A 24176-nucleotide genomic window follows, 5' to 3' on the forward strand; every position below is an offset into this window, starting at 1 on the left:
TAAGAGTTTATAGCATAGAGGGAACAAACCTAACACTGATATAAAACCCAGAGTTACAATAAATGCATACAGATTGTTGCTATGGCAGGATAGAGAAGGTTTATCTAACATCATACCTATTAAATCCTTCCCATTTTTCAAAGCATGTCTCAAATACCACTTTCTCAAATAAACCATTCCTGGTCATGCCTCTAGCTAAAACCACTTTCTTTCTCTAAATTCCCACATCGGGTCAGACCATTTGTAACTCTGCTCTACACTCCATCTTATCTTAAAAGGCCAAGAAACAACTCTTCATAGTTCTCTAAATACTCAAACCCACAAAAAAAGCAAAACGATATTTTAATAAAAATCAGTTTTATTTTCCCACTCATAATGTTGACTGTCCATCCATCTGTGAGCATCTGCCTCCCATGACCCAGGTTTTTGCATTTCTCATACTATTTCTCATCTCAACCCCTCATACCAGAACTATAAAGCTTTGTTCTTTGACTAGATTATGTCTTCAACTCAGAGAGGTCTATGAGTATCAGTGCTCATTCCTCATCCAACAGTTTAGCCCCAAGTTAAAGATATTCAAGCAGCCAACAGGAAGAAGTACATGAAAGTGAAGCTGTCATCCCAGATGAACAACAAAATATTCTCAAGTTGGGGCTTTAGTGGAACTCCCAAGGCTGAGTGAGACCTTGAAGGATCTTTCCACAGAACCTCTTAAGAGAGACTAGATACCAAACCACCTCTTTTACTTTATCAACTTCTGATAAATATACTTCCTGACCTACTGACCTACTGTGTAGCAGCCAGTATTTCATGGTACTACTAATATACTGGGAAAGGAAAAGAAAATCCATGAAATAGAAGATAATAAAAATAGATACAAACACTAAAGAAACAGAATACACAGCCAGGCACACACCTTTACTCCTAGCACTCGGGAGGCACAGGCAGGCGGATTTCTGAGTTCGAGGCCAGCCTGGTCTACAAAGTGAGTTCCAGGGCTACACAGAGAAACCCTGTCTCAGAAAAAACAAACAAACAAACAAACAAACAAACAAAAACAAAAAACCAGAATACACACATATTCCTATAAGTTAGTGAGAAAAAAAGATAATCTAACTCTGAGTCTGCTCACTTGACCTGATAGTACTTTACAAAAGAGGAAATACAAAAGATACTTAGAAACCAAAGGAATGCAATTAAAACCACAATATACCATATTATATAATTAGCACAGTAAGAAAAATTAAAAATATTATTAATACCAAGTGGTGGTGAATACTCAGGACAAGAAGTGTCTTTATAATCATGCAGACAAGAACAACCACTTGGAAAGCAGATGGTTTAACATTCGGTACTATTTCCAGTTAAATATAGAAAAATGGGTATCAGGAAGCATGACCAAGAATACTTACACCTGAGCTATTATTTGAGGGGTTTGCCACTTTGTTTTTGAGAAAGGAACCTCACATGATAGGCTGACTTCAAACTCGCTAGAGAACTGAGATTGACCCTGAACTCTGATCCTACTGCACTCACCTGTGGAATGCTGGAATTATAGGTATGAGCCACCTTGCTAAGTAACTATTTATAAAAGCAAGAAATTCCAGAAGCTGAAAACAAGTCAGATTTCATGTACACAGTGATTTTTGGCATATCTATAAAATGGAATTCAATACACCAATGAAAAATAAATCACAGGCAGTCAATGAATGAATTGCACAAATGTCTTTAAAAAAAGAAAAACAAACAAACTCAAAACACTGCGTGTCAATAATGTAAAAACCGTAATGTCAATTCAAGTTTAGAGATGCATACAAATGCTGTAAACACAAAGATAACCAAGAAAACTGTTAGTCCAAAGGTCAAGAAAATGGCTACCAAAACACAGTTATAACTGGAGTTATGAAATGTCAATATTACTAATAATAGTAGTCAGTAATACCTCTATTAATTACTAATAATACAATTAGTAATAATAAGTACTAATAATGATTTCTGGTCTGGGTGGAGGTCTCAGGAGTATTTGCTCTGTGATTATTTGTTAAGCTATATATTTTGTACACTTCTGCATGTGTACTTCTCATAATAAAAGTAGGAATAAAGGAAATATTAATACACAGTATTTTCATTATCAAAATAGTAGTTATTTTGAGGCCAGCAGTTGTAAGACTGCATAGGGAAACAAAAGCCATAACAGACGTTTACCAAACACTTATTACTTAATGAACACAGAAAAGCTGTTCTATCAATGTTAGCCATCGCTGTATACATAGAAGGCAACCCAAATGCAATCAATATTTACTAGATGTCTAATGCTGACAAAAACAGGGCCAAGCTGAATACATCCAAATCTAGCCAGTGAACATAAAAGCCTCCATCTCCACACCAATGTAGCCTACCAGCTATACTTGTTTCCTACCAAGTCTCAAACAACAAGGAACCTAAGACAACTCAAGACACACACCACAACACCTGTACCGCCACTTTCCGAGTCTTCTACTAGAGGAACCAGCTCCTTGGTTTTGTCAAAATCACCGTTTCTTTCTCATGTTTTCCAAGTGGGCTGAGTTACCATAGCAAGAGCCCTAAGTCAAAACACTTATCCTAACAACGGTGATCATGTATAGAAATGGGCCTAAATGGCGTCACAGTTCTCAAGGAATGGCCTATCTGAATTCCAGGGAGAAGTAATTTGCAAACTGTCAGAAACTATACTCAAGATTTTCTGTGTTCTTGTATGTTCACAGATGAGAACTGACAACTTGACAATTTCAACCAAAATGGTAGACTAGGCACGGCTTCCAACATGGCGACTCGTCTTGTTGATACATGAAAATGAATGTGGTCACAGCTAGGCTATCTGAAATCGGGGATCCTGTTCCCCTTAGACATGTCTGAATGCCCGATACTCACTCTCAGTTCTTCGAAGGCTTCGTCCAGCGTGGACAGCTGGTGGCCCCGGTGAGCCCCAATGACTGGACACAGGACACAGATGAGCTGCCTATCTTCCTGACAATAGGTGCTCAAATCCAGCCCATGGTCTGGACACTTCCTCTTGGCCACTCTCTCCGCTTCCATCTCTATTTCGGGGTCAAATTCGCTTTCTGCCTCAGTTTCTCCTTCTGCCTCTGATTCCCCTTCTTGGTTGTCTTCCTCCGCCTCGCTCTCCTGCTCATCCTCCATCTCTTCCTCGCTGTCTTCTTCACTCTCCTCGTCACTCTCATCCTCACTGTCTTCCTCGGTCTCGCTCTCTTCTTCCGACTCACTGTCTACCTCCGTCTCGCTCTCTTCTTCCCCGACCTCGCTCTCTACCTCCCCCTCGGCCTCCCCTTTGGCCTCGCCGTCTTCGGGGAGCGCGTCGTCTCCCCCGCTGGCCGGCGGAGTCCAGGCCTGGGCGCCATGGACGTAGGCAGCCAGGCGGTGGCTGAGGAACTTCTGGCGATGCGCGTCGGCGTGGCGGCGGCAGTAGCAGAAGCCGCAGTCGCGGCACACCTCCTCCGCCCCGGGCGCCTCGTCGGGTTCGCACTCGTCACACGTGCCGTCGGGAGGCAGCTCCTCGCAGGCCGCGCCCACTCCGGAGGCCATGTGGCTGCAGGGACGAGGCCGAGGCCTAGCGGCTGGCGTGCTCTCCGCCTTCAGCGCGGAGCGCCTTCCTCACGCAGGCCCGCTTACCCCCGGGGTCTGGCCGGCCGCCCCGCCTGGGCCGCGCCGCTGCGCTGCGCCGCGCCGCGTCTGCAGCTGCTGAGGCCTGAGGGCCCGGCCAGCCGTCAGCGCTGGGCCTGGCGCCCGCTCGGTCTCTTCGCCGCGCGCCGCGCCCGCGCCCCGTCCCTCGCGCGCCACTTCCGGCGCGGCAGCCTGCGCCCCGTCGGCCCCTGCGCCGCGCAACCCGGCCTCCGTTGCCCGGCAAGATCGCGGCCGCCGCGGGCCCACGCCGCCCCGGTTCCACTTTACCCACGCCGTCAGCGGCCTCCTTTCACTTCCTGAGTCACTTAAAGCGGCAAGGACCCTTTTCTGCGTTTTCCCGCGGGGCTGAGCATCCCCCCCGGAAGGAGAAGCTCGAGCGCAATCTCTCCTCGCAGAGCAGGGCGACGGGCCCCGCCTCTCCCACGCCCTCCCTGGAGGTGTCAACCTGACCGAAAACCACTAGCCTGCGGTCCCTGCGGACTTATGTCACTCTGGAGACACTGTCCCCGCCCCATCACAGCCCCCGGATTTTCAAGGGGCCAAGGCCCCAAGGCTCTTTATCACACCGAACCTGCCCGCCTGGGATTTCCATAAAGCCCCCAAAAGGGCTGTGTGTGTTCTTCTAGGCTACTGAGGTCTCAGTCTGACTGAGCAAACACGCAACATTTTTGATCCAAAGCAATACTGTGCCTTGTGTGTTTGCAAAGTCTATTTGCATCCCGGCCTCCTAGGGGTTCAGAATCTCTGAGTAATAGCTGTGTCAGGTGAAGGGAGGTGAGGGGGATCATAGTTTTGAAGTGAGATGCCAACTCCCAGTCACTAACTGGTCACTCTAGATTCCAAGCCGACACCAAGAGAAAGGAAAGCGGTTGATACACATTAAACAATGTTAAAGTGCCCCAGACCGTGCTAGATCTTCTTGTGGTGTTTTCAAAGCCTGATTTTAGAACTTTATCCACTAGAGTCCCCAAATCCTAAGGCCACCACTTAGGTTTGGTAATCATGGACAAATTACTTCATCTTTCTGTTTTAAAAACCACCCCCCCCCAAAGACAACAACAACAAACAAACAAAAAACACCAAACTCTGTAAAATAGAAATAATAGCAATATCTCCTTCGTGGGGATTTGTGGATTAAATGTAAAGGAGTCTGTACAGAAGTGATCAGTAAGCTTTATTAATTTTAGCATAATTTATAATGCTGACAATGACACTTCAAAGGTCATTTCATACCTTAAACATAAGACATTTTTGGTGGGCTGCTGGTAATGTAGCCATCCCCTTCTCTACCATCTATGGTTGTCTCTCCAGTAACAGAAAAAAAAATGTATTTGAGAGAGAAAGGAGGACATTTTGCTCTAGTGGGGCAGAGGAAAGTGGATTACAGAATGGAAAATAGCTAGGCATGTGATGCACACTCTCAAGCACTTGCGAGGCAGAGACCAGTGGGTCTCTTAGTTGGAGGCTAGTACCTTCGACTTAGGGGTTCCAAGACAGCCAAGGAAACATAGATTCTATCTTTGAGAGGAGTGGGGGTGGGGAGAAGGGAAGGAGAAAGAGATGAATGGTCTGATTTCTTTAAATAAGAGTGCTAGGATTTCCAGATCTCCACAAAAACATCAAGGAATGTAGATTAATTGACATTTTAAATAATGTTTGATGTCTCTTAATGTACATTTAATCTCTGTGCAGCTTTTGTTAAATATATTTTTTTAGAAAATTAAGAGTTTTGTTTGTTTGTTTTTCTTTTTAACCTCAGAACAATTCTATAGAATGCTGGAAAAAATAATTTGTTTTGTTCCGATCCTGTGCACATCTCTGTTTTCCATCCACTTATTTCTCAGGAAATGACTTCTATGTCTTCACTCAAAACAGGGATTGATGCCCCATTCTGGAAAAAGAAATTGACCAATGACAACCCAGACTCCTGCATTAGTGGATCTATGAGCAGTGTTAGCTGCTTGGTTACTTCCATCTGGGCTGAGGCTTTAGGAACACAATGGCATTGTATTTACAAAACCTTTGAAATGAATATAAATCTTAAAAGGCATTTTTGACATACACTGACTCAAAACAAAATTAAGAAAAATTGTGGAGAGTGCAACTCAGTTACCTAGCATACAGGTAGGTATGGGGTTCAATACCTAGTACAACAATCCCTTAAAAACACATTTAAGGGTCCCTAGCATCTTTGGTAAGAGGAAGTAACATGTTATCATTATTTCTCTTGGTTCTTCTTAACTCTAACTTAACAAAACACAATGCTGTGATGTTCAGTAATCTTCTGAGCCTTCTATGGAAAAAATCTTAGAGAAGTAGATGAAATATTAAAAAGGGAATTTATAGCCGGGCATGGTGGCGCACGCCTTTAATCCCAGCACTCGGGAGGCAGAGGCAGGCAGATTTCTGAGTTCGAGGCCAGCCTGGTCTACAAAGTGAGCTCCAGGACAGCCAGGGCTATACAGAGAAACCCTGTCTCGAAAAACCAAAAAAAAAAAAAAAAAAAAAAAAAAAAAGGGGGGGGGGACTTATAAAGTCTAGGGACCTAGTTAGTAGATTCTGTAAGGTAATCAGATTCCCTACTACTTTCCATTGAAAGTAGAACCATTCAACTCCCTGGGCGTAGTCTTTAGGAACATCTAGAGATAGCCTTAACATACTAATCTATTACTTCCTGGGAAATTACCTTACAATGTAGAACCTTGATATAACAGACATCAGTTGTCTTACTTCATTTCCATGAGTAAAGAATCCAGGAGTGGCTTAACTATGTGCGACTCTGGCTTAGAAATATAAGCAAGGACGTTGTATAGGCATTTAAAGGCTAATCTGCAAATGTCATAATTACTTGCAAGTGAGCTTGCTCATGTGGCCATTGGGAGGACCTATTTTTCATAGGACCGTTTGACTATCTTAGTAAGCTGAAGTTCCCCAAAGCAAGAGAGGATATAGTAAAAGACATAATATTTTGTCTGACCTAAGCCATACACCATCATTTCCAACATAGATCATTGGTCACAAAGATAATATTGTCCTATCAAATGTAGGAAGAAACTGACCAGGGGCATAAATATCAAAAGATCTGAGTTTTGGGAATCATTTTAAAGGCTACCCTAGTTTGTCTTTCGGCAGTCTTCAATGATCTATGCATCTCCCAGAAGTAAAATACTCTCAGTTTTTCCCATAGTTGAAGTCTCAACCCAGGTAGCAGGACTCCAGAGTCAGAGCATCTCAACTGACTGTAAATGTGGATAAAGCTCCCAGTCATGGTGTAAGGTAAGCCTCTCAAGTGTAAGTCCTGTTCATCTTAACATCAGTCTTTCTCGGACTCCCAGCTCCACTGATGGGATAGGCTCAGCAAGGCCGAAATAATCTGTTCAAGTTAGGAAGCTCTGAATGGGAGGTCCGTCAGCATCCTTCAGCCCAGTTGTTATGTATATGTCGGCATTTCTTTGGTTGGGGCATTCAGGCCTATTCCTGTGTGGGAAGGACTTTCGATAGTTCTTGGGTTCACCTGTTGGGCTCTTTCCATTTAAAGTAATACATGTTTGGAACTGTGTACTTTGTCACTTAGACTTCTAACAATAGACACTAACAAGCCCAAATGCCATTTTAAGTTATACTTTCTCCATTCCTGTTTGTAATACTTTAAAAAGTCTCCTATTGGGCTGGAGAGATGGCTCAGTGGTTCAGAGCCCTGACTGCTCTTCCAGAGGTCCTGAGTTCAATTCCCAGCAACCACATGGTGGCTCACAATCATCTATATGACGTCCTCTTCTTTTGTGTCTGCAGCTACAGTATACTCATATACATAGAATAAATAAATACATATTAAAAATAAAAATAAAAGTCTCCTAAAAATATAATTCAGTTTATTTTGTTACACAAAATTCATACCTCCAAGTCTGTTCAAAACAAAGCCCTCTCCACTGAGACTGTCCCTCTGCTGAAGCTGCTGAGGCACACATCCTGCCTGGGCCATCTTTGAAGTCCTATTTTTGTCTGAGTGATTTTTCTGATTCCTTGGGATGGGCAGTTTTGAGTTCTAAATAAAGGATTGTACAGTCATACTCTCAGTCCTCAGTGGTATTTGCAATATCCTGGAAGTGTCTTTGTCTGGAAGTCATTTCTTTATTTTAGCATTATCTGCCACATTTAGCTGAAAGTTTTCAAACTAGACCTTTTTTTGAAGTGTTCTTCCCTTCACATTTGCAAAGGTATCAGGCTGATATCTTCCACACTCTTCAGGGAAATGACTTTGGCTACAGCATCCAATTGATTAGGCACACTTTCTATTCTCCACATCACTGTAGGTGCCAGTGTCACTAACCTTCTGTCTCTATATAACAAATACCACTTCTAGTTTCCAGTAACATTTTCTCTTTTAAGTTCTCACCTATAGCTATCTTGCAGAGAGAATATCCTTATGTCTATATGGATGTGGCACTTGCCAATAATAAATCTGATGGCCTATGACTTAGGCAGGAAATAGGTGGAACATCCAGGAGGCAGAAAGAATTCTGAGATAGAGCCAGATGCCAGAAGATTTGCCCAGGAAAATGTGATGAGACAGAAGCACAATACCTGAGCACAGGTAATCAGCCAAAAGGCAGAAAGCAGTTAAAATATATGGGATAATTTATGATCTAATAAGAGAAAAAGCCTAGCTGTATGGCCAAAGTATTTATAAATATATTTTGAGTCTGAGTCTTATTTCTGGGAGCATGGGGCTGAGAGAAAGAACCAAGCCAAACTTCTACAATACCTCAAAGACCATTAGAATTCAACTAGTAGTTTCTTTTTTCTTTTCTTTCTTTGTTTTGTTTTGGTTTGGTTTGGTTTTTCAAGACAGGGTTTCTCTGTATAGCCCTGGCTGTCCTGGAACACACTTTGTAGACCAGGTTAGCCTCAAACTCAGAAATCCGCCTGCCTCTGCCTCCCAAGTGCGGGGACTAAAGGCGTGTACCACCACACCCGGCTTGTTTTGTTTTTTGTTTTTGATACAGGACTTCTCTGTGTACCCCTGGCTGTCCTGGAACTCATTCTGTAGACCAGGCTGGTCTGGAACTCAGAAGTCTGCCTGCCTCTGCCTCCCGAGTGCTGGGATTAAAGGCGTGTACCACCACTGCCCGACCCTTCTTTTTTCTTCTGTTTTTGCTAATATTCACCTCAAAAATCCTTCTAGCTTCTTCCTGGTGCCCAAGTCCAAAGCCTTTCCAATTTTAGACTTTTATTACAGAAGAGCAGCAATGAAATAAAATCTGTACTCATGATCTATTGCTGCATGACAGCTACTTGAAAACTCTGAATTGTCTTCAGGATGCTCAGCACACTTGGTCCTGGCATTGTCTTCTCACTGTGGATAAGAGCAGCTGTGAGGCATCTATCTCTAAGATGCTCAGCAGGCAGATGTGGAGGACAGAGCATTCTGCAGCTGTGATTCTTGTGAGTGCATGTGAGAGTCTCAGAAATAAATATATTTCTAAATGGCAATTGTGTGGTATTATGTGGCTGTTAGGTCTTAAGCCTTTAAACAGTCTGTCACTGAGGATCTCCCTTTGACTCCCTGTGACTTTCTGGCCCTGGGAACCTCCATTAAAAAAAAAAATTCAGACAAGACACACAGAGCATAGTGTAGAAGAGAGATGGAGTTTATTACAGAGTACAGTAGAGCCTTCTCAAGGGTTGAGAGTGGACAGGGGCCAAGAGGACCATTGTAAAGCAATGCCCACTCTTAAGGGGTGACTGTTGGACCACAGCCAAAGAGAACATTATGCTGATCTCAAATTTTGGCAGGTCTCAGCCTGTTTCTAAAGTCTCTAGAACAGATGGCTTTTCCTGTGGTGTGGGTTTCTATCCAGGTGATTGACAGGTCCACTTGGATTGATTCTTGCAGGAGGGAACAATGATAAGTACCAGAAAGCCTGCTGCTAAACATTAATTTCACAAAACTTGGTTATCTATTAATAACCTCCCAGGAAGTTTAGAATTAACATGTCTCTAACTAGGGCCAGAGATAGGGCTCAGATCTCATTCTTTTGTCCTGTAATCAGAAACTTGCAGTTTGGGTTCTTGTTTTTACAAGCTGCTATGAGGTAGAAGTTCATCTTCCTAATAATATCTAACTAGTTACCTGACAATTGGAGTTCCGTATAAATGAGGAAATGTAAATTCTAGAAAAACAAAACAAAAGCATGTGCTCATGTGCGTACACACACACACACACACACACACACATACACACACACACACACAGAGCAAAACAACACTACCAACTTAATAAAGGTTACCTGACCAGAGTGTATCTGAGCTGAGATTCTGGCTACTTCCTACTAGGTCCCTCCAATAGCAGCTCTCCCACCCCCACCCCCACCCCAGCTGTGATAGCACTGTGTATCCTCTTCCACTGCTCCAAATAAGGAGAGTTAAGGTTAGCGTGATTCATAATGTAGCACAATTAGTTTCAGAAAAGCTTTTAGAAGTTTAAAAAGAGAGCGAGGAGAACTTCCAAGTCCACTAGTGCTGAAAAAGTGGATGGCCCCCTTCTGCTGGTCTGATTTCTATGTAATTAGACTGTCATCTCAGCGCCTGGTTTCATTTTCTCCAACAAGCCCCTGAGATCACCTAAAATCTCATCTCTTCCTGTTATCATATTAGCTACCATCTTATCCTATTATGTCAGTACAGTGAAATATTATACCTTCCAGCCCAGTCCCCACAATATAAAGAATGAAGTCTTTGGAGCTGGGCCGACTCCGCGATGATGGATATACAAAATACTGAGTTGCTTGATGCAACGCTTTCCTGAACACTTCATTTCGTTCAGTCCTCACACGTGAATGGTTGAATGGTTCGCTGCTGCTTAGTATAATACTTAGTTCCACCTTAAAAGCAAATACCTGCAAAACTAATCCTAGATAAGCTATAAACCCTGATCAAGATATGTGATAGCATTCACTTAATATGTTATTCACTCAGCAAACCTCATTTTCCTGATCATCATAGCACTCACCTTAAGAACTCAAAACATTCCCGTGACGCTTACGTCACCGTGTTTTCAAATGCCTTCTATAAATCACTTCCCAGTGGGTGCCTCCATTGTGCCAGTGTGGAAACTGCAGGCTGGGGGAATTACATGAAAGAACATCCAGTCAATTGTGAGTTAATCTCTGACTTCCTCCCTGGTCTCAAGCCAGCTTCCTATCCCCGGGCTGATGCTAATTCTTTTTGTCAAAATGATGTTTTCAAGCTCCTCTTCTAGGAAATGCTTTCCTGGGGGGTGGTCTTGGCTTTTATCTGCATGGACTGCTAAGAAGGAAGACAGACACTTAATCATCTCTGAGATCAGCACTCTGGGAATGGGGGTGGGCGGTGCAGAAAGTCCCTATATTTGCCTTCCATTTCTCCACTTGGAAAAGCAGTCACCTCTGATCTGGAACTAATTAAAGACTTCGTATTTCGGAGGCTGGTGCATTGCACTTGTAAATCAATGATTATGAGGGCACATCTCCCCCAGGCCTGTTCTTTCTGTTTAGTATTTATCTTGGAATTTGAGTGCAGGTAAATCAGTTGGTCACACTGCTCAGATCCTAATCTGACCTTGGTTCATGCAAGACAACTTTCTTATTTTGTTTAATTTAAATTTAATTTTATTTCTTCTTTATCTTCAAACTTTACTTGCATTCCCCCAAGTTTTTCCCAAAAGTCTTCCACAAAAACTCTCTTCACCGTGTTAGCTGTCATTGCCTTATATATGTATCCTTTCAAAGTGTGTATTATTTAATGTGTGTATTAAATTTTGCATAAGCTTAGAACTGAAGTTTTTTGTCTCATTATTTTACACCTTACTGTGCTGTTAAAATCTTCACTATAGGGGCTGAAGAGATGACTTAGCAGGTAAAATACTTGCTGTTCTTTCACAGGACCTCATTTGGGTTCCCAGCCCCCCATGTTGGACAGCTCATAATACCTGCAACCCGGTGGCTCTGACTCCCCTTTCTGGCCTTCACGGGAAACTGCACACTTGGTGCTCCAACATACACTTGGGCCCACAGACATATAAGTGTGTGTGTGTGTGTGTGTGTGTGTGTGTGTGTTGTTTTTGTTTTAAGACTGGATCTCTCTATATAGTCTTTGCTGTCTTAGAGCTTACTCTGTGAACCAGGCTGGCCTCTAACAGTGATAGTCCTCTCTCTCCTGAGTTCTGAGATTAAAGGTATGTGCCACCATGCCTAGATGTGTGTGTTTATGTGTGTGTGCACACGTGCATAATCTCATGAAAACTCATCATGATACTACTTTTTAGCATCTTAGTTTTTTAAATAAAAGTGAATAGTTCTTTGTGGTGAATAGTCTGATGATAATGTTTACATTAGTATTTCATTTTCCTCTATTTCACTATTGATTTTTGAATGAATTCCTTGGACCTTCTAGATACTAACTCTGGTCAGTTTAGACACTGAAAACTTCGTCTTCTGATCTGCTACCTGACCACTAACATTGCTAGTAAGGGTGTGATTCTGAAAGAGGTCTTATGTATTAATATAGTCAAATCCAAATCCATTTGTGTTTGAGAATTTTTCTTTGTCTCATGATCACAAACATATTGAGTGCTGGAGTAAAGCACAGCTTTTGCCTCAAAAGAAATAAGAGATGGTTCATTCTCAGAAAAATATATGACCCTAGTCCTGGGATGCAGATTCAGACGCCCACACGAAAGTGACTGCATGTTTTTTTTTTTTATTGTCATAAATAAGAGTGTCATAAGTCTGAGTATACTGTTGGGAATATCAGGAAGGCAAGTTACACTCTCTGTTGGCTACTTCTTAGCTTTGGAGTTAGTGGAAGCTAGTGGTCTGATAACTTTATACACTCCAGTTGTTTTACCTGACAGCCAAACGGATGTTTATTTGGATGTACAGGTGGGCTATGAATGATTTTTTAATTTTTAAAGGTTTATTTATTTTATGTTTATGAGGACACTCTGGATGTCTTCAGACACACTAGAAGAAAGCATCAAATCCCTTTACAGATGGTTGTGAGCTACGAGTAGTTGCTGAGAATTGAACTCTGGACCTCTAGAAGAGCAGTCAGTGCTCTTAACCGCTGAGTCATCTCTCCAGTCCCCATGAATGACTTCTTAAGGGAATTAAAGATAGCCCAAGTTAATTTTCACTCTGAATCTGCCACATTTCAACTTAATATGATTACCATTTTAAACAGTCAGTCAACCCTGTAGATCTTTAGCATAGAGCATGGCTTTTTGGTTTTTTTTAACCTCCTCACCCCAGAAACCCCCATTTACAACTCTAACATCTTTCATCGCTGTCCTTTAATTTTCACAGTAAAGACCATCTTCAGGTCACCTTTGTGCACGGTTGCATGGTTTAGAGTAGGAATCTATATTTTCCTTATAGAATGAGACAGCTTTCTTAACAGCCTAGTTCATTTTTGAATTTAACTATTACTGTAGAATCTTGTCTGGTACAAGGGACCACAGTGATGTGACCAAGGGATAAAATGAGAGGTGGCTGCTGGCTAACTTGCTCCCTCTTTCATGCTCACTAAATATGTTATGTCTTCAAAAACAATTTTTTTTTTTTTTTTTGGTTTTTTAAGACAGGGTTTCTCTGTGTAGCCCTGGCTGTCCTGGAACTCACTTTGTAAACCAGGCTGGCCTCGAACTCATAAATCTGCCTGCCTCTGCCTCCTCAGTGCTGGGATTAAAGGCATGTGCCACCATGCCCGGCTTTTTACTTTTTTTTTTTTTTTTTTTTTTGGTCAAAAACAAATTTTAAGATGATAGTAGTTACTATCACCTAGTAGTTACTTCAAGTTTAGACTATAATGACCAAGCATTACAATTCAACTCCAGAAAGTTGAGGCTTCGTTCAGGAAGGGCACATAGGCCAGAGGAGACATGAACAGGGTCAAAGGGGGAAGAAGCAAGGTGACATACTCAGGTCCACCTCTCCCGGTGACATGTGATAAGAGTTAAGAACAAGGAGTTTCATCAGAGTGAGTCATTGCCTCCTTCACTCCCTCAGTGAGATTTGGCTGTTTTCCATGGCTCATATATTGAGCTCTGAGAAGTATGGGGAGTGAAGAAAGGACAGACACTCAGAAAAGGTCATGGGGTTGCGCTCTCTGATGGAGATGTGCTAGCCGCAGCCAGAGAATTCACTTCTTTACTATATGAAGCATATAGGAGGAGTGGGAGGATTAGCTAAGCTCAGTAAGGGGCCTCTGCAGGGGAGCAGTTCAGACTTCAGTCTTCCAGGGAGTGGGAAGCTGTGGTTAATATCATCTGGACACATTATCAGCATCTACACTCAGAGCAACGAGGGCCTTTGCATTCCCATGGGTTTGAGGCATTGTGGTCTTTGACATGGCGTTCCTGTCAATAAGATGTGCTCATTCAAGATGTCATTGCCTCTCCACAGACTGACAGTAATGAAATTATATGATCTGCCTTCTCTACCTTCTCCCATGTAGTAGATGGTAAGCTCTTTTTATTTTTTGGTTTTTTTGAGACAGGGTTTCTCTGTGTAGCCCTGGCTAGCTTGGAACTCACTCTGTGAACCAGGCTGCCCTTGAACTCAAAGGCCTGCTTGCTTCTGCCTACCGAATGCTGGAATTAAAGGTGTTTGCCACCACTGCCCAGCAAATGATCAGTTTGTTTGTTTGTTTGTTTCGTTTTGTTTGTTTGTTTGTTTTGCTTTTTGGTTTTTGGTTTTTTGTATAGCCCTGGCTGTCCTGGAACTCACTTTGTAGACCAGGATGGCCTCAAACTCAGAAATCCGCCTGCCTCTGCCTCCCAAGTGCTGGGATAAATGATCAGTTCTTAAGAGGCCTTGTCTCATGCCTGAGAGGAGAGGACGCTGCTCAGAGAGGCCAAGAAGCAATGGAATGGACAGGCATTTGCAATTTTATTTTAATTACCATTTTCTTTGGGTTTCTGATTAGTCCAATCATACCTGTGCATTAAAGTCTCCATGAAGAAAAGGATGGGCTTCAGAGAGCTTCTGCAGAGTTTCACATGGATGTTCCTGGAGAGCGGCACACCCAGAAAGGACACAGAAGGAACTTCTCAGAGGCCCTGTTGAAAGAAGAAAGGAAACTTGAGTTTGGTGTTCCTACCCAGGAATGAACTTGGCAAGGCAGGTCTGAGGCTGGAGTTATGTGCCTAGAAGGAGTCAAGGTTGCTGTTTCTGGGAATCCAATTCTTCCCCTGGGCTGTCCTTATCAGTCCTAAGGCAGCTGATATTCTCTTTGCCAATGTTGTGTAATTTAGCTCTCTGCTGACCTTGGTCATTTCCCCCTGAATATAGTATATAGGAAGCTGAACTTAATAAACATAGCTTGTGCCAGTCCTCTGGACCCTAGCTGTTATCTTTCTTCTCTATCTCTCTCATTCCCTGGCACCTCCCACCTCAAGATCCCTCACTGAAGAATGATCCACTGGTCCAGGTCACCATCTATGCCTTACCCCATTCACCATTTCGTCTGTCTTGGTTTGTTTTTATTTTATTTTTTCCAGGTAGGGCATTGTGATGTAGCCCAGGCTAGTCTGAAACTTGAAAGGCTCCTCCTGTGTTAGCCTCCTGGGGTCATACACCTGGCTCTTCTACACTCAGGACCTTTGAATTAGTATCCTTTATCATAAAATTGTAAGTGTGTCTGCCTGAGTTCTGTGAACCACTCTCGCACATTAATCAAACCGACAGGAAGGCTGTGAGGAACAGGATTTATGGCCAAAAGCACAGGCGAAACAACCTGCAGCATTGTGATTGGCATCAGAATGCGGATGGTAGTCCTAGGGACTGATTCCCGTGGCCTGAGGAATTGGATGTGATCTTCAGAAAGGCATCAGCATTATGTGGAAGGACACAGATCTGGTACCCACTGGAGAACTAAGCATTTTCTTAAGGTATGAAGAAAGTGCCTCCAATCTGCAAATACACACTCCTGATGTCAGACAAGATCTAGATTGTGAAACAACCATACAGAAACACTGAGTATGTTTTTGCTCTGTGCTTCTGTGCATCATGGCCCTGGAATAACTTTCCTGAAACTCAAATTTAGTTACAGTAGACTTATCTTCTGAACACACACAGGTCACACCATTGTCAGCCCTGAACTGGGTAAGACATCCAAGTCCTCTGATTGGACCATCTAACTTCTTTCCAACGGTATATCTCTTTCTACTTCCTCAGTTATGTACCCCGGTGCCCCAGAGACCAAGTCATAGGATGTTGCTGAGTATCAGATAATTGCCCAGATAAGGCAATTTTCTCATTTTCTCATGACAGTCTCCCTCTCACATTTTATAGTCAATTTTAAATGTACCACAGTATGGAGTAAAACTGAAAATTTGCAATATCTATGTAAATATTTAATATATTTCATTAAGTATAGTTTAAATGAACTATTACATGAAATATTTGAAGACTGGGCTTTGTCATTGTTAGCTAGACAGTATACATGTATTTGTGCTCAGATTGAACCCAGGGCTTCAAATATGCTAATTTTGTCCTCTACATGGAACTATGCTCCAAGCCCTTAAATACTGACTGTCTTGTTCTATTTTGCCTACATGTTTGGGAAATGATTTATTCCTGTCTTCATCAGTGACTCGGACTCTTCAACATCACCACAGCCACTTTCCTCTACTTGCTAAGTAGCTTAAGCTGCCTGAAAGTCTCAAACCTTCTGCCCTAGCCTCTCCAGTCCTGGGATTACAGGGAAAACCCACCACACCTGGCTTAGGGCCACTTTTAAAATCACTGAATGCAATTATTCAGAGCCTATCATTGTCACTGTTCTCTGCATTGTGTGACATAGCAAGCTTTTAAAGGGTCAAATGATAAAGCCACAGGCAAAGAACACTATTAAGCCCCTCCCCTCCCCATCTTACCTTCTTCCACAAATGGTTGTTTTACATTTAAAAGAAAGTTAACTGGGAGATCCTCTCATAAAATGAGATCGCATGGAAGCTGAGTATGGCAGCTCATGCTTGTAATTCCAGCACTTGGGAGGAGATTGCTATAAAGACAGCCTAGGCTACATAGTGAGTTCTAAGCTAGCCTGGGCTATGGAATAATGCCCTGTCTCAAAACATAAACAATACCGAAAATAAAAGATTGTTGTTGCTTGTTTTTGTTTCTCCTTTTAAATGAGATACTTGGGGAAATTCTGACATGAGTCTTGCATTATACATGGCTATTGGGAGTGGGTGAACGCTCCCTAGGTGTGCCATGCCTATCTGCTTCTGCCCTCCTGCCTTGGAGTTTGCCGATGCTTCTCCTGATATCTCTGCTTCATCTCCTCCCCCAGATGCCGCCCAGCACTGTGCTCCATGGGGCCTGCTATTGTGCTAAGTCTTTTTTTTTTTTTTTGGAACCCTATTAATGTGTCTTCACTTCTATGTCAGGACCTCTCCCAAGACAAAGGATAGAAAGGGGCTCAGCACAGTGACCATGTCTAATACCTGCCTCTTTCTAAAACTCTTAAGTTCTGTGTTTGGGATTGCCACATGACTGACAGGGTCAGGATACCCTGAGCTATCATCAATGGAACCTATGGACAGTCACGTCAGGACACTAGGTATAGATTAGAGTGGCCCTGGGCAAACTATCACACAAGGCATTGTACACAGTGACAAGCAGCAGTGGTTTGAGTTGCTAGTCTCTAGATACCCCTAGACCATGGTTTGTCTTTATTGGTCCAATATCCTTCCTGCTTAGCTCTTCTTTCCTATCCTCCCGTACCTCTGCCCCCCCCCCCCTTATCCTGCAAGACTGTACAGATTCTAAACCAGAATTCAAGGCTCATCCTTTACCTCACATACAAGCAGTTTAAGGATGAGAAGAGGCCAGCCAGGCATCTTAAAGCAGAGTCAGAAAACAGGGTGGGGGAGAAATGAGAAGTTCCACGAGTATAATTCATCCAAGGGATAAAAACTGAAGGTGTTTTATATTTCCGCCCTGTAGAAGGAGTCCTGGTGACGATGCACAGCAAATGTTCAGTAATGCAAAACTCTTTGAAGATTCCAAACAGATCCACTCCGGCTTAATCCTGAAATCTATACTCACCCTAAGGCACAGTTAAGACACGGTGAGAGTTGTGCAGAATGCAATCACAGCATCGCACAAGAAAGCCAAATCTCATCGGTGGGGAGGATGCCTCTGAGAGTTGGTGAGGCTGTTTATCATGGTGGTTAGTGCACAGACATCTCAGAGACCAGCAGATTGGGATGCGAATCCAGGTCCACTACCACTTAGCCAGCAGATTCTATACTCATTACTTAACTCACTGTTGAGCCTTGAACTCCCAGTCCTCCTGCAACAGCCTCCCAAATGCTCAGGCTATAAGCGTGTTTTTCTCCTTACCCCAACTCACTATTGAAAAATTTTACATTTCTATTACATATGAAATCTAGGAGCACATCAAACCTGAGGGAATATACTTAGGATTAATTATGCCAAAAACATAATAAGCAATCGTTTGATGGGAGTCACTACTTTACAAATGTCAACAGACGTTAAAAGTGAACCCATTGCGCACAGTGAAACAATTATGTCAGAGGACCGAGGATGATAGAAGATGAGTTTTCACTATTTTTTGGAAGCAGGGTCTCATGTAACCCATGATGACTGTAACCTGACTGTGCAGTCACAGATGTCCTTAAGCATCTGATCGTTTTGCTTCCTCCTAAGTGTTTGGTTTCTGTGGTATTGTGTATTACTCCCAGGACTTCATGCACACTAGCAAACACTATACTGACTGAGCTACATCTTCCACCCTGAATTTTAATTTTTTAAAACAGGGTTGCATACAGCTCAGGCTGGTCTCAACTCATTATTTAGCTGATGACAATCTTAAACTGATCCTCTAGCTACCTCCAACACTTAGTACCTGTGTCACCTCACTTGCTTTGGGGGCTGGGGGGGGGTGTCTCTGGTTTGGGTTTTATTGATTTATGTTTTAAGATACCCAAGTACTTGAGCTGGGTGTGATAACACACATTCCTTAAATCCGGCATTTGGGAGATGGAAGCAGAAGCTGAAGAGCTTAAGGTCAGCTTGGCCTTCCTAGTTAGTCCGAGACCAAAATGAGCTACACCAGCTCCTTATCTCGTCATCGCCATCGTCATCGTCAACGTCAACGTCAACGTCAACAACAACACATCAATAAACTCCCAACAACTGGTGAAAGCATAAGAAACCAGAATTCTCACCAAGTGTTGCCTCTCCTAAAGGCGCATGTTCTGAGCAAGCCTTCGGTTTCACTGGCAGCCGGAAGTGAGTGATGCAGATGGGCTTCTGCTTCCCGTTTCCGTGCCACACAAGCCTCCAAAGTCTCACGGTTTAAAACAATAACGGTCAAGGTTTTCTTGGGACCTTGTGAACCAGCAGGACTCAGCTGAGCTGTTCTGCTCCATATGGTGTTGGCTGAGGCCACTCATGCAGCGACAAGCAGCTGGAGGCTCACTTTGGGGCTGGCTCGCCCAAGGGCCTGTCCCGCACATGCTTGGCAGCTGTCCCGCGGCTTCGGTTCTCTTCTGTGTTCACTCTGATTTTCGGGGGCCATTTCTCCACTGCACATCCTCTCCAGGAGGATAACCTCTTTATGTTGAATCTGGATTCCCGGAAAACAAAAATGGAAGCTTTAAAGGTCCTTAAAGTCTAGGCCAGATGTCACGCATACTTTCACTCGAACAGTATGTCGAAGCAAGGGAGAGGCCAGCCAAGAGTCAAGGAGACTAGAAAGCTTCTTCCCAAAGCTGTTCAAAGCTACTCTATAGGAAGGCGTGCATGGTGGGAGGGAGGGATTAAAAGGAAGAGTTTTGGAAACAATTACCACAGTTCACATGTGGGAAGGTTAATTTTCACTGTCAATTTGACTAGATTTAGCATCGTTGACTTGAGGATGCAGACCTCTGGGTGAGACTATTTACAGAGAAGATTAGCTGATGAAGAAAGACTCATTCTAAGTGTGGGTGGGACTGTCCTGGGGACTGGGTCCTCGAATGGAATGAAATTGATCCGGATAGGTGGAAGCCAAGTGCTATGGAACTTCCTGACCTGCGGTGAGGTGAGCTGCCCTGCTTGCCATGTCTTCCCTGGCCCAAGAAACCAAACTTTCTGGACCTGTAAGCTAAAACAGATCCTTCCATTAAATTATACCTGTCTGGACTTTTCTTTTTCTTTTTTTTTTTTTTTTTTTTTTTTGGTTTTCGAGACAGGGTTTCTCTGTATAGCCATGGCTGTCCTGGAACTCACTTTGTAGACCAGGCTGGCCTCGAAATCAGAAATCTGCCTGCCTCTGCCTCCCAAGTGATGGGATTAAAGGTGTGCACCACCACCTCCCCGCTCTGTCTGGTCTTTTCTTACAGTAACATAAGAGTAACTAAAACAACGTGGCCATTCAATTCCATTGGCCGCCTCCTAAATTATTCCTTACAAACCATACAAGGCTTCTGGGGGGCTTCCAGAAAATATTTTCTTCTTGAACAAAAAGGAAAGAGCATTTAAGAAGTAATCACTTCCTTCCTTCCTTCCTTCCTTCCTTTCTTCCTTCCTTCCTTCCTTCCTTCCTTCCTTCCTTCCTTCCTGCTTTAGCACCTTGCCATGGGGGCGAGGCTGTGGAAGTCATCTTGTAATCTTGGAGACAAACCTAAATGGCCACAGAAGAGCATGTAAGCCCTTGACAGGACTAGGCTTCCGATTTTACCAGATAATTCCAGCTTCTTGATTTCTCCCTCTGGGAGATATGAAGTCACTATAAATAAGCAAGTCTGTTACCTGTGGCCTTAAGTACCCCTTCTGGATCTCTGTGTGTCTCTGAGGTTCTGGAGCAACTGACTCACTGCTGACCTCAGGAAGAACCAAGTACCTGAGCACAGTGGTAGCTTCCCAAAAGGATTAGGGTCTCTGGCAGAGCAATGGGGGGTGGGGGTGGGGCATTGAAAGTCTCTGGGATCTTTGGAGAGAGGGAGTCACTTGGTTTTCTTGTTAGATCAAAAAGCTGAAGAGAGGACACAGTTAGGACTGCTGTGGCACTTGTACGAATACAGAGTTAATTAGGAGGAAGGCAGATCCCAGAGAGAAGAGAGATTTGATTATTGGCAAGTATGGTGGTGCACCCAACACTTGCAGTATGTGTGGGCTGTTCCAGCACTTGGGATGTGGAGGTGAGGGAACGGAAGGTTACTCTCAGCTATATGGAACCTCCAAGGCCAACCTGGGCTACATGACTTGTATCCATCCTTTCTCTCCACAAAAAACCGGATGGCTGATAAGCTCACTTAACTCCCAAATCCAGCCGTGCCCAGGAGCCCTGGTTTGGAGTAAGTTGTTCTGATAATATCTTCTGTCACCCTCAAGGACAGACTGTCAGCAGAAGAAATTTATACATCATAAAGCATACACTAAGCTGCCATTTGGATTTTTAAGTTCTCTCTGAGATTTTCCTTCTGAACATCTCTTACTCATTTGAGATTACCCACATCAGTGGTTATATTTGACATTTATAATTAGACACTGTTGCATTGAGAAGCCTTGCAAATGATCCTAGGTTCAGATCCCAGCTTTGCTAATGATGACAGCTATGACCTTGGATTTTTTAAGTTCTGGGATCTTCAGCTTTGATGTGTTTTAAATCACTGCTCTGATGTTCATGATTCCCTGACTGGATGTGAGGATAAAAGCACTGATGTTTGCAAAATTTGGGGGCATCAAAATGCCTGATGCGTGTTAGACTCTTTCAAATATGTGCTATTATTTACAAAAAATCTAATCCATATGGTACGCAGAGCAACAGCTCAGCAAAGACATCTGTACCCCAATCCTCAGGACCTGTGACTATGCCATGTTACATGGTACAGAGAAATTAAGGTTGCCAGTGGAGGGTTTCTGTGTTAGCCAGGGTTCTCTAGTAGAACAGATAGGATGAATAATGTGCATAGAAAAGGGGTTTATTAAAGTGACTTATAGTCTGAGGTCCTGCTAATCTAACAATGGCTGTTTACCGACAGAAAGTCCAGGAATCCAGTAGTTGTTCAGACCACAAGGATGGATGTCTCAGCTGATCTTCAGTATACAGTGGGATCCCTAATAAGTAGGCTCTAAGGCCAGTGAAGAAATAGACTTGGCAGCCAAAGTGAGGACAAGCAGGCAAAGACCAAAGAGCCTTCCATGTCCTATATATAGATTGCCATCAGAAGGGGTGGCCCAGATTAATGGTACTTCATCCCACCTCAACAGATCCAAATTAAAGATGGTTCTTCCTACTTAAGGTGATTTAATTAAGAAAAAAATCCCCCCATAGGTGTACCCAACTCTTCAGTTTTAGTTAATTCCAGATGTAGTCAGGTTGACACCAAGAATAGACACCATAAGTCCACTCCTTGTCAAGTTGTTACACAGTCATATCTCCTATGTCATATTTAATTTCCAAATGGAAACAATAACTAGGTCATAATTACCCCTAAGATTGTATAACTCTCTCATGAGAGAGCATTATCTATTAAAAAAGCATTATCTATTAAACCAGGTCATAATTATGCCTAATGTGATATAACTATCTCTTGTACAAACACAAACCCATTGTAAAGTTTAGAATAAGCGGCAATGGCCCTTAAATGATGCCTATTGATACTCTCTTGATATTACAGTACATGTGGTAGCATGAATAAATAATGCCCCCCATAGGGAGTGGCACTATTAGAAGACGTGGCCTTATTGGAGTAGGTGTTGCCTTGTTAGGCCAAATGTGTCACTGGGAATGAGCTTTGATGTTTCAGAAGATCAGGTCAGGCCTCGTGGCTCACTCTCTCCTCCTGATACCTTGGATACAGATGTAGAACTCTCAGTTACCTCTCCAGCATCATGTCTGCCTGCATGCTGCCATTCACACCCTGATGATAATAGACTAAATCTCTGAACTGTTGCCCTGTTGTCTCTTCACAGCAATTAAACCCTAACTAAGACAATGGTGAAATTGAGGAAAGAAAGCACAAATATCTGTATAAATACATTTTTAACAAGATGTGACAGAAACACTCCTATCAATTATAATTCTTGTTTCTGACGCTGATCTGGTGGCCTTAGTTGGTATTTGTAACTATCTTTCTTTACTACCGGTCTGTTTTCTTTCCTTCCTTCCTTCCTTCCTTCCTTCCTTCCTTCCTTCCTTCCTTCCTTCCTTCCTTCCTTCCTTCCTTCCATCCTTTTTTTTTTCTTTTTCAAGACAGGGTTTCTCTGTGTAGCCCTGGCTGTCCTGGAACTCACTCTGTAGACCAGGATGGCCTCGAGCTCAGAAATCTACCTGCCTCTGCTTCCCAAGTGCTGGGATTAAAGGCGTGTGCCACCACTGCCTGGCCCTTCCTGTTTTCCTTTCACCCTCAGCAGGCGCCTCAGCAGGTCTTGATTCTAGTATGGGAGGAGCAACCAACCCATCCATCATTCCTGAAGGGTCTGTGTCCTTTGTAATCTGTCCTGGTGTGAGCTGTTGTAGATTCCCATTGACTTTAATATCATGGTAACACCAAGAGATGCCCTAAAGAGTAGCCTACACTCCAGACATAATCTTTCTTCCCTCCACTGTGGAAAAGGAATCCACCTTCCCCTTGGTTATCTGGACCAGCCAGTCCTAACACTGTTACTCCTTTCTTAGCCTTCCGGCTTAAGGGCATCAGAAGGCCAAAGTGGCTGGCAGGAAGTCTAAGCCTCCATTTCAGTGGAATGTTTGTCGTGGCTCCCAGCATGAGAATTCCCTCTTCCGGAAACAAAACCTGTAGGAAAACTTAAGGTGGCAGGGACAGGAGGCAAACCTTTTCATTTTCCATCCCTTGACTCCTGGACTTGTGAATTGTGGCTATATGAATTTGCACACTGGTTCAAAGTATATATTGCCTTCTGGAGAACTCTGTCTCAGCCCCCCCATCCCCCCACGCCCCAGGCCTCTGTCACCTAATTGGTGTTATAACTGTGTCCTCAAAGGCCTTTTGATCTTTTTGTCAGGCCAGCTGTTTCTTGATGATGGAAACCATGGTAAGACATGGGCTACCACAGCGAGGCTTTGGCTGTAAAGTGAGTTCCTTGATCAGAAACAATACCGTGTGGAATACCATGATGATGGATAAGGCATCTGTAAGTCCACAGATGGTGGTTTTGGCAGACGCATTACATGCAGGAGAGGCAAATCCATAACTGGAAGAAGTATCTACTCTAGTAGGGACAATGCATTGTACTTTCCATATGGAGTGGTACAATACAGAGAACCTGCCACCAGATTGCTGGCTGGTTACCCCCCAGGAATTGGTGCCATATCTGGGGCTCAGTGTTGGTCTCTGCTCTTGGCAAAACCTGTGGGTATGTCATGTTAAATGGAAAAGAGAAATTAAGGTTGCAAGTAGAAAGTTACTAATCAGCTGACCTACTAATAATGGGAAGCTTATCCTGGATTATCCAATGGAGCCAGTGTAATCA

General features: G+C 43.3%; 1 protein-coding gene and 1 long non-coding RNA gene across 2 annotated transcripts in view; both read right to left on the reverse strand.

The window, feature by feature from the left end:
- Trim44 (tripartite motif-containing 44) overlaps window positions 1–3801 on the reverse strand; it is a 100782-nt gene extending 96981 nt beyond the window's left edge. Inside the window, exon 1 of the mRNA NM_020267.2 lies at window positions 2914–3801. Within this exon, the coding sequence (NP_064663.2) occupies window positions 2914–3585 (672 nt within the window). The 5' untranslated portion in view covers window positions 3586–3801. The remainder of the gene's footprint in view (window positions 1–2913) is intronic.
- A 6490-nt stretch (window positions 3802–10291) lies between these two features.
- On the reverse strand, window positions 10292–15168 carry Gm39890. The gene is made up of 3 exons (XR_866578.1): window positions 15116–15168; window positions 14661–14782; window positions 10292–10806 (listed from the first exon to the last, which is right to left on the reverse strand). It is a non-coding gene; the product is annotated as a predicted gene, 39890 (long non-coding RNA).
- Window positions 15169–24176: the final 9008 nt, after the last annotated feature.

Source organism: Mus musculus, chromosome 2 (genome assembly GCF_000001635.26).
Source record: "Mus musculus strain C57BL/6J chromosome 2, GRCm38.p6 C57BL/6J".
NCBI lineage: Eukaryota > Metazoa > Chordata > Mammalia > Rodentia > Muridae > Mus > Mus musculus.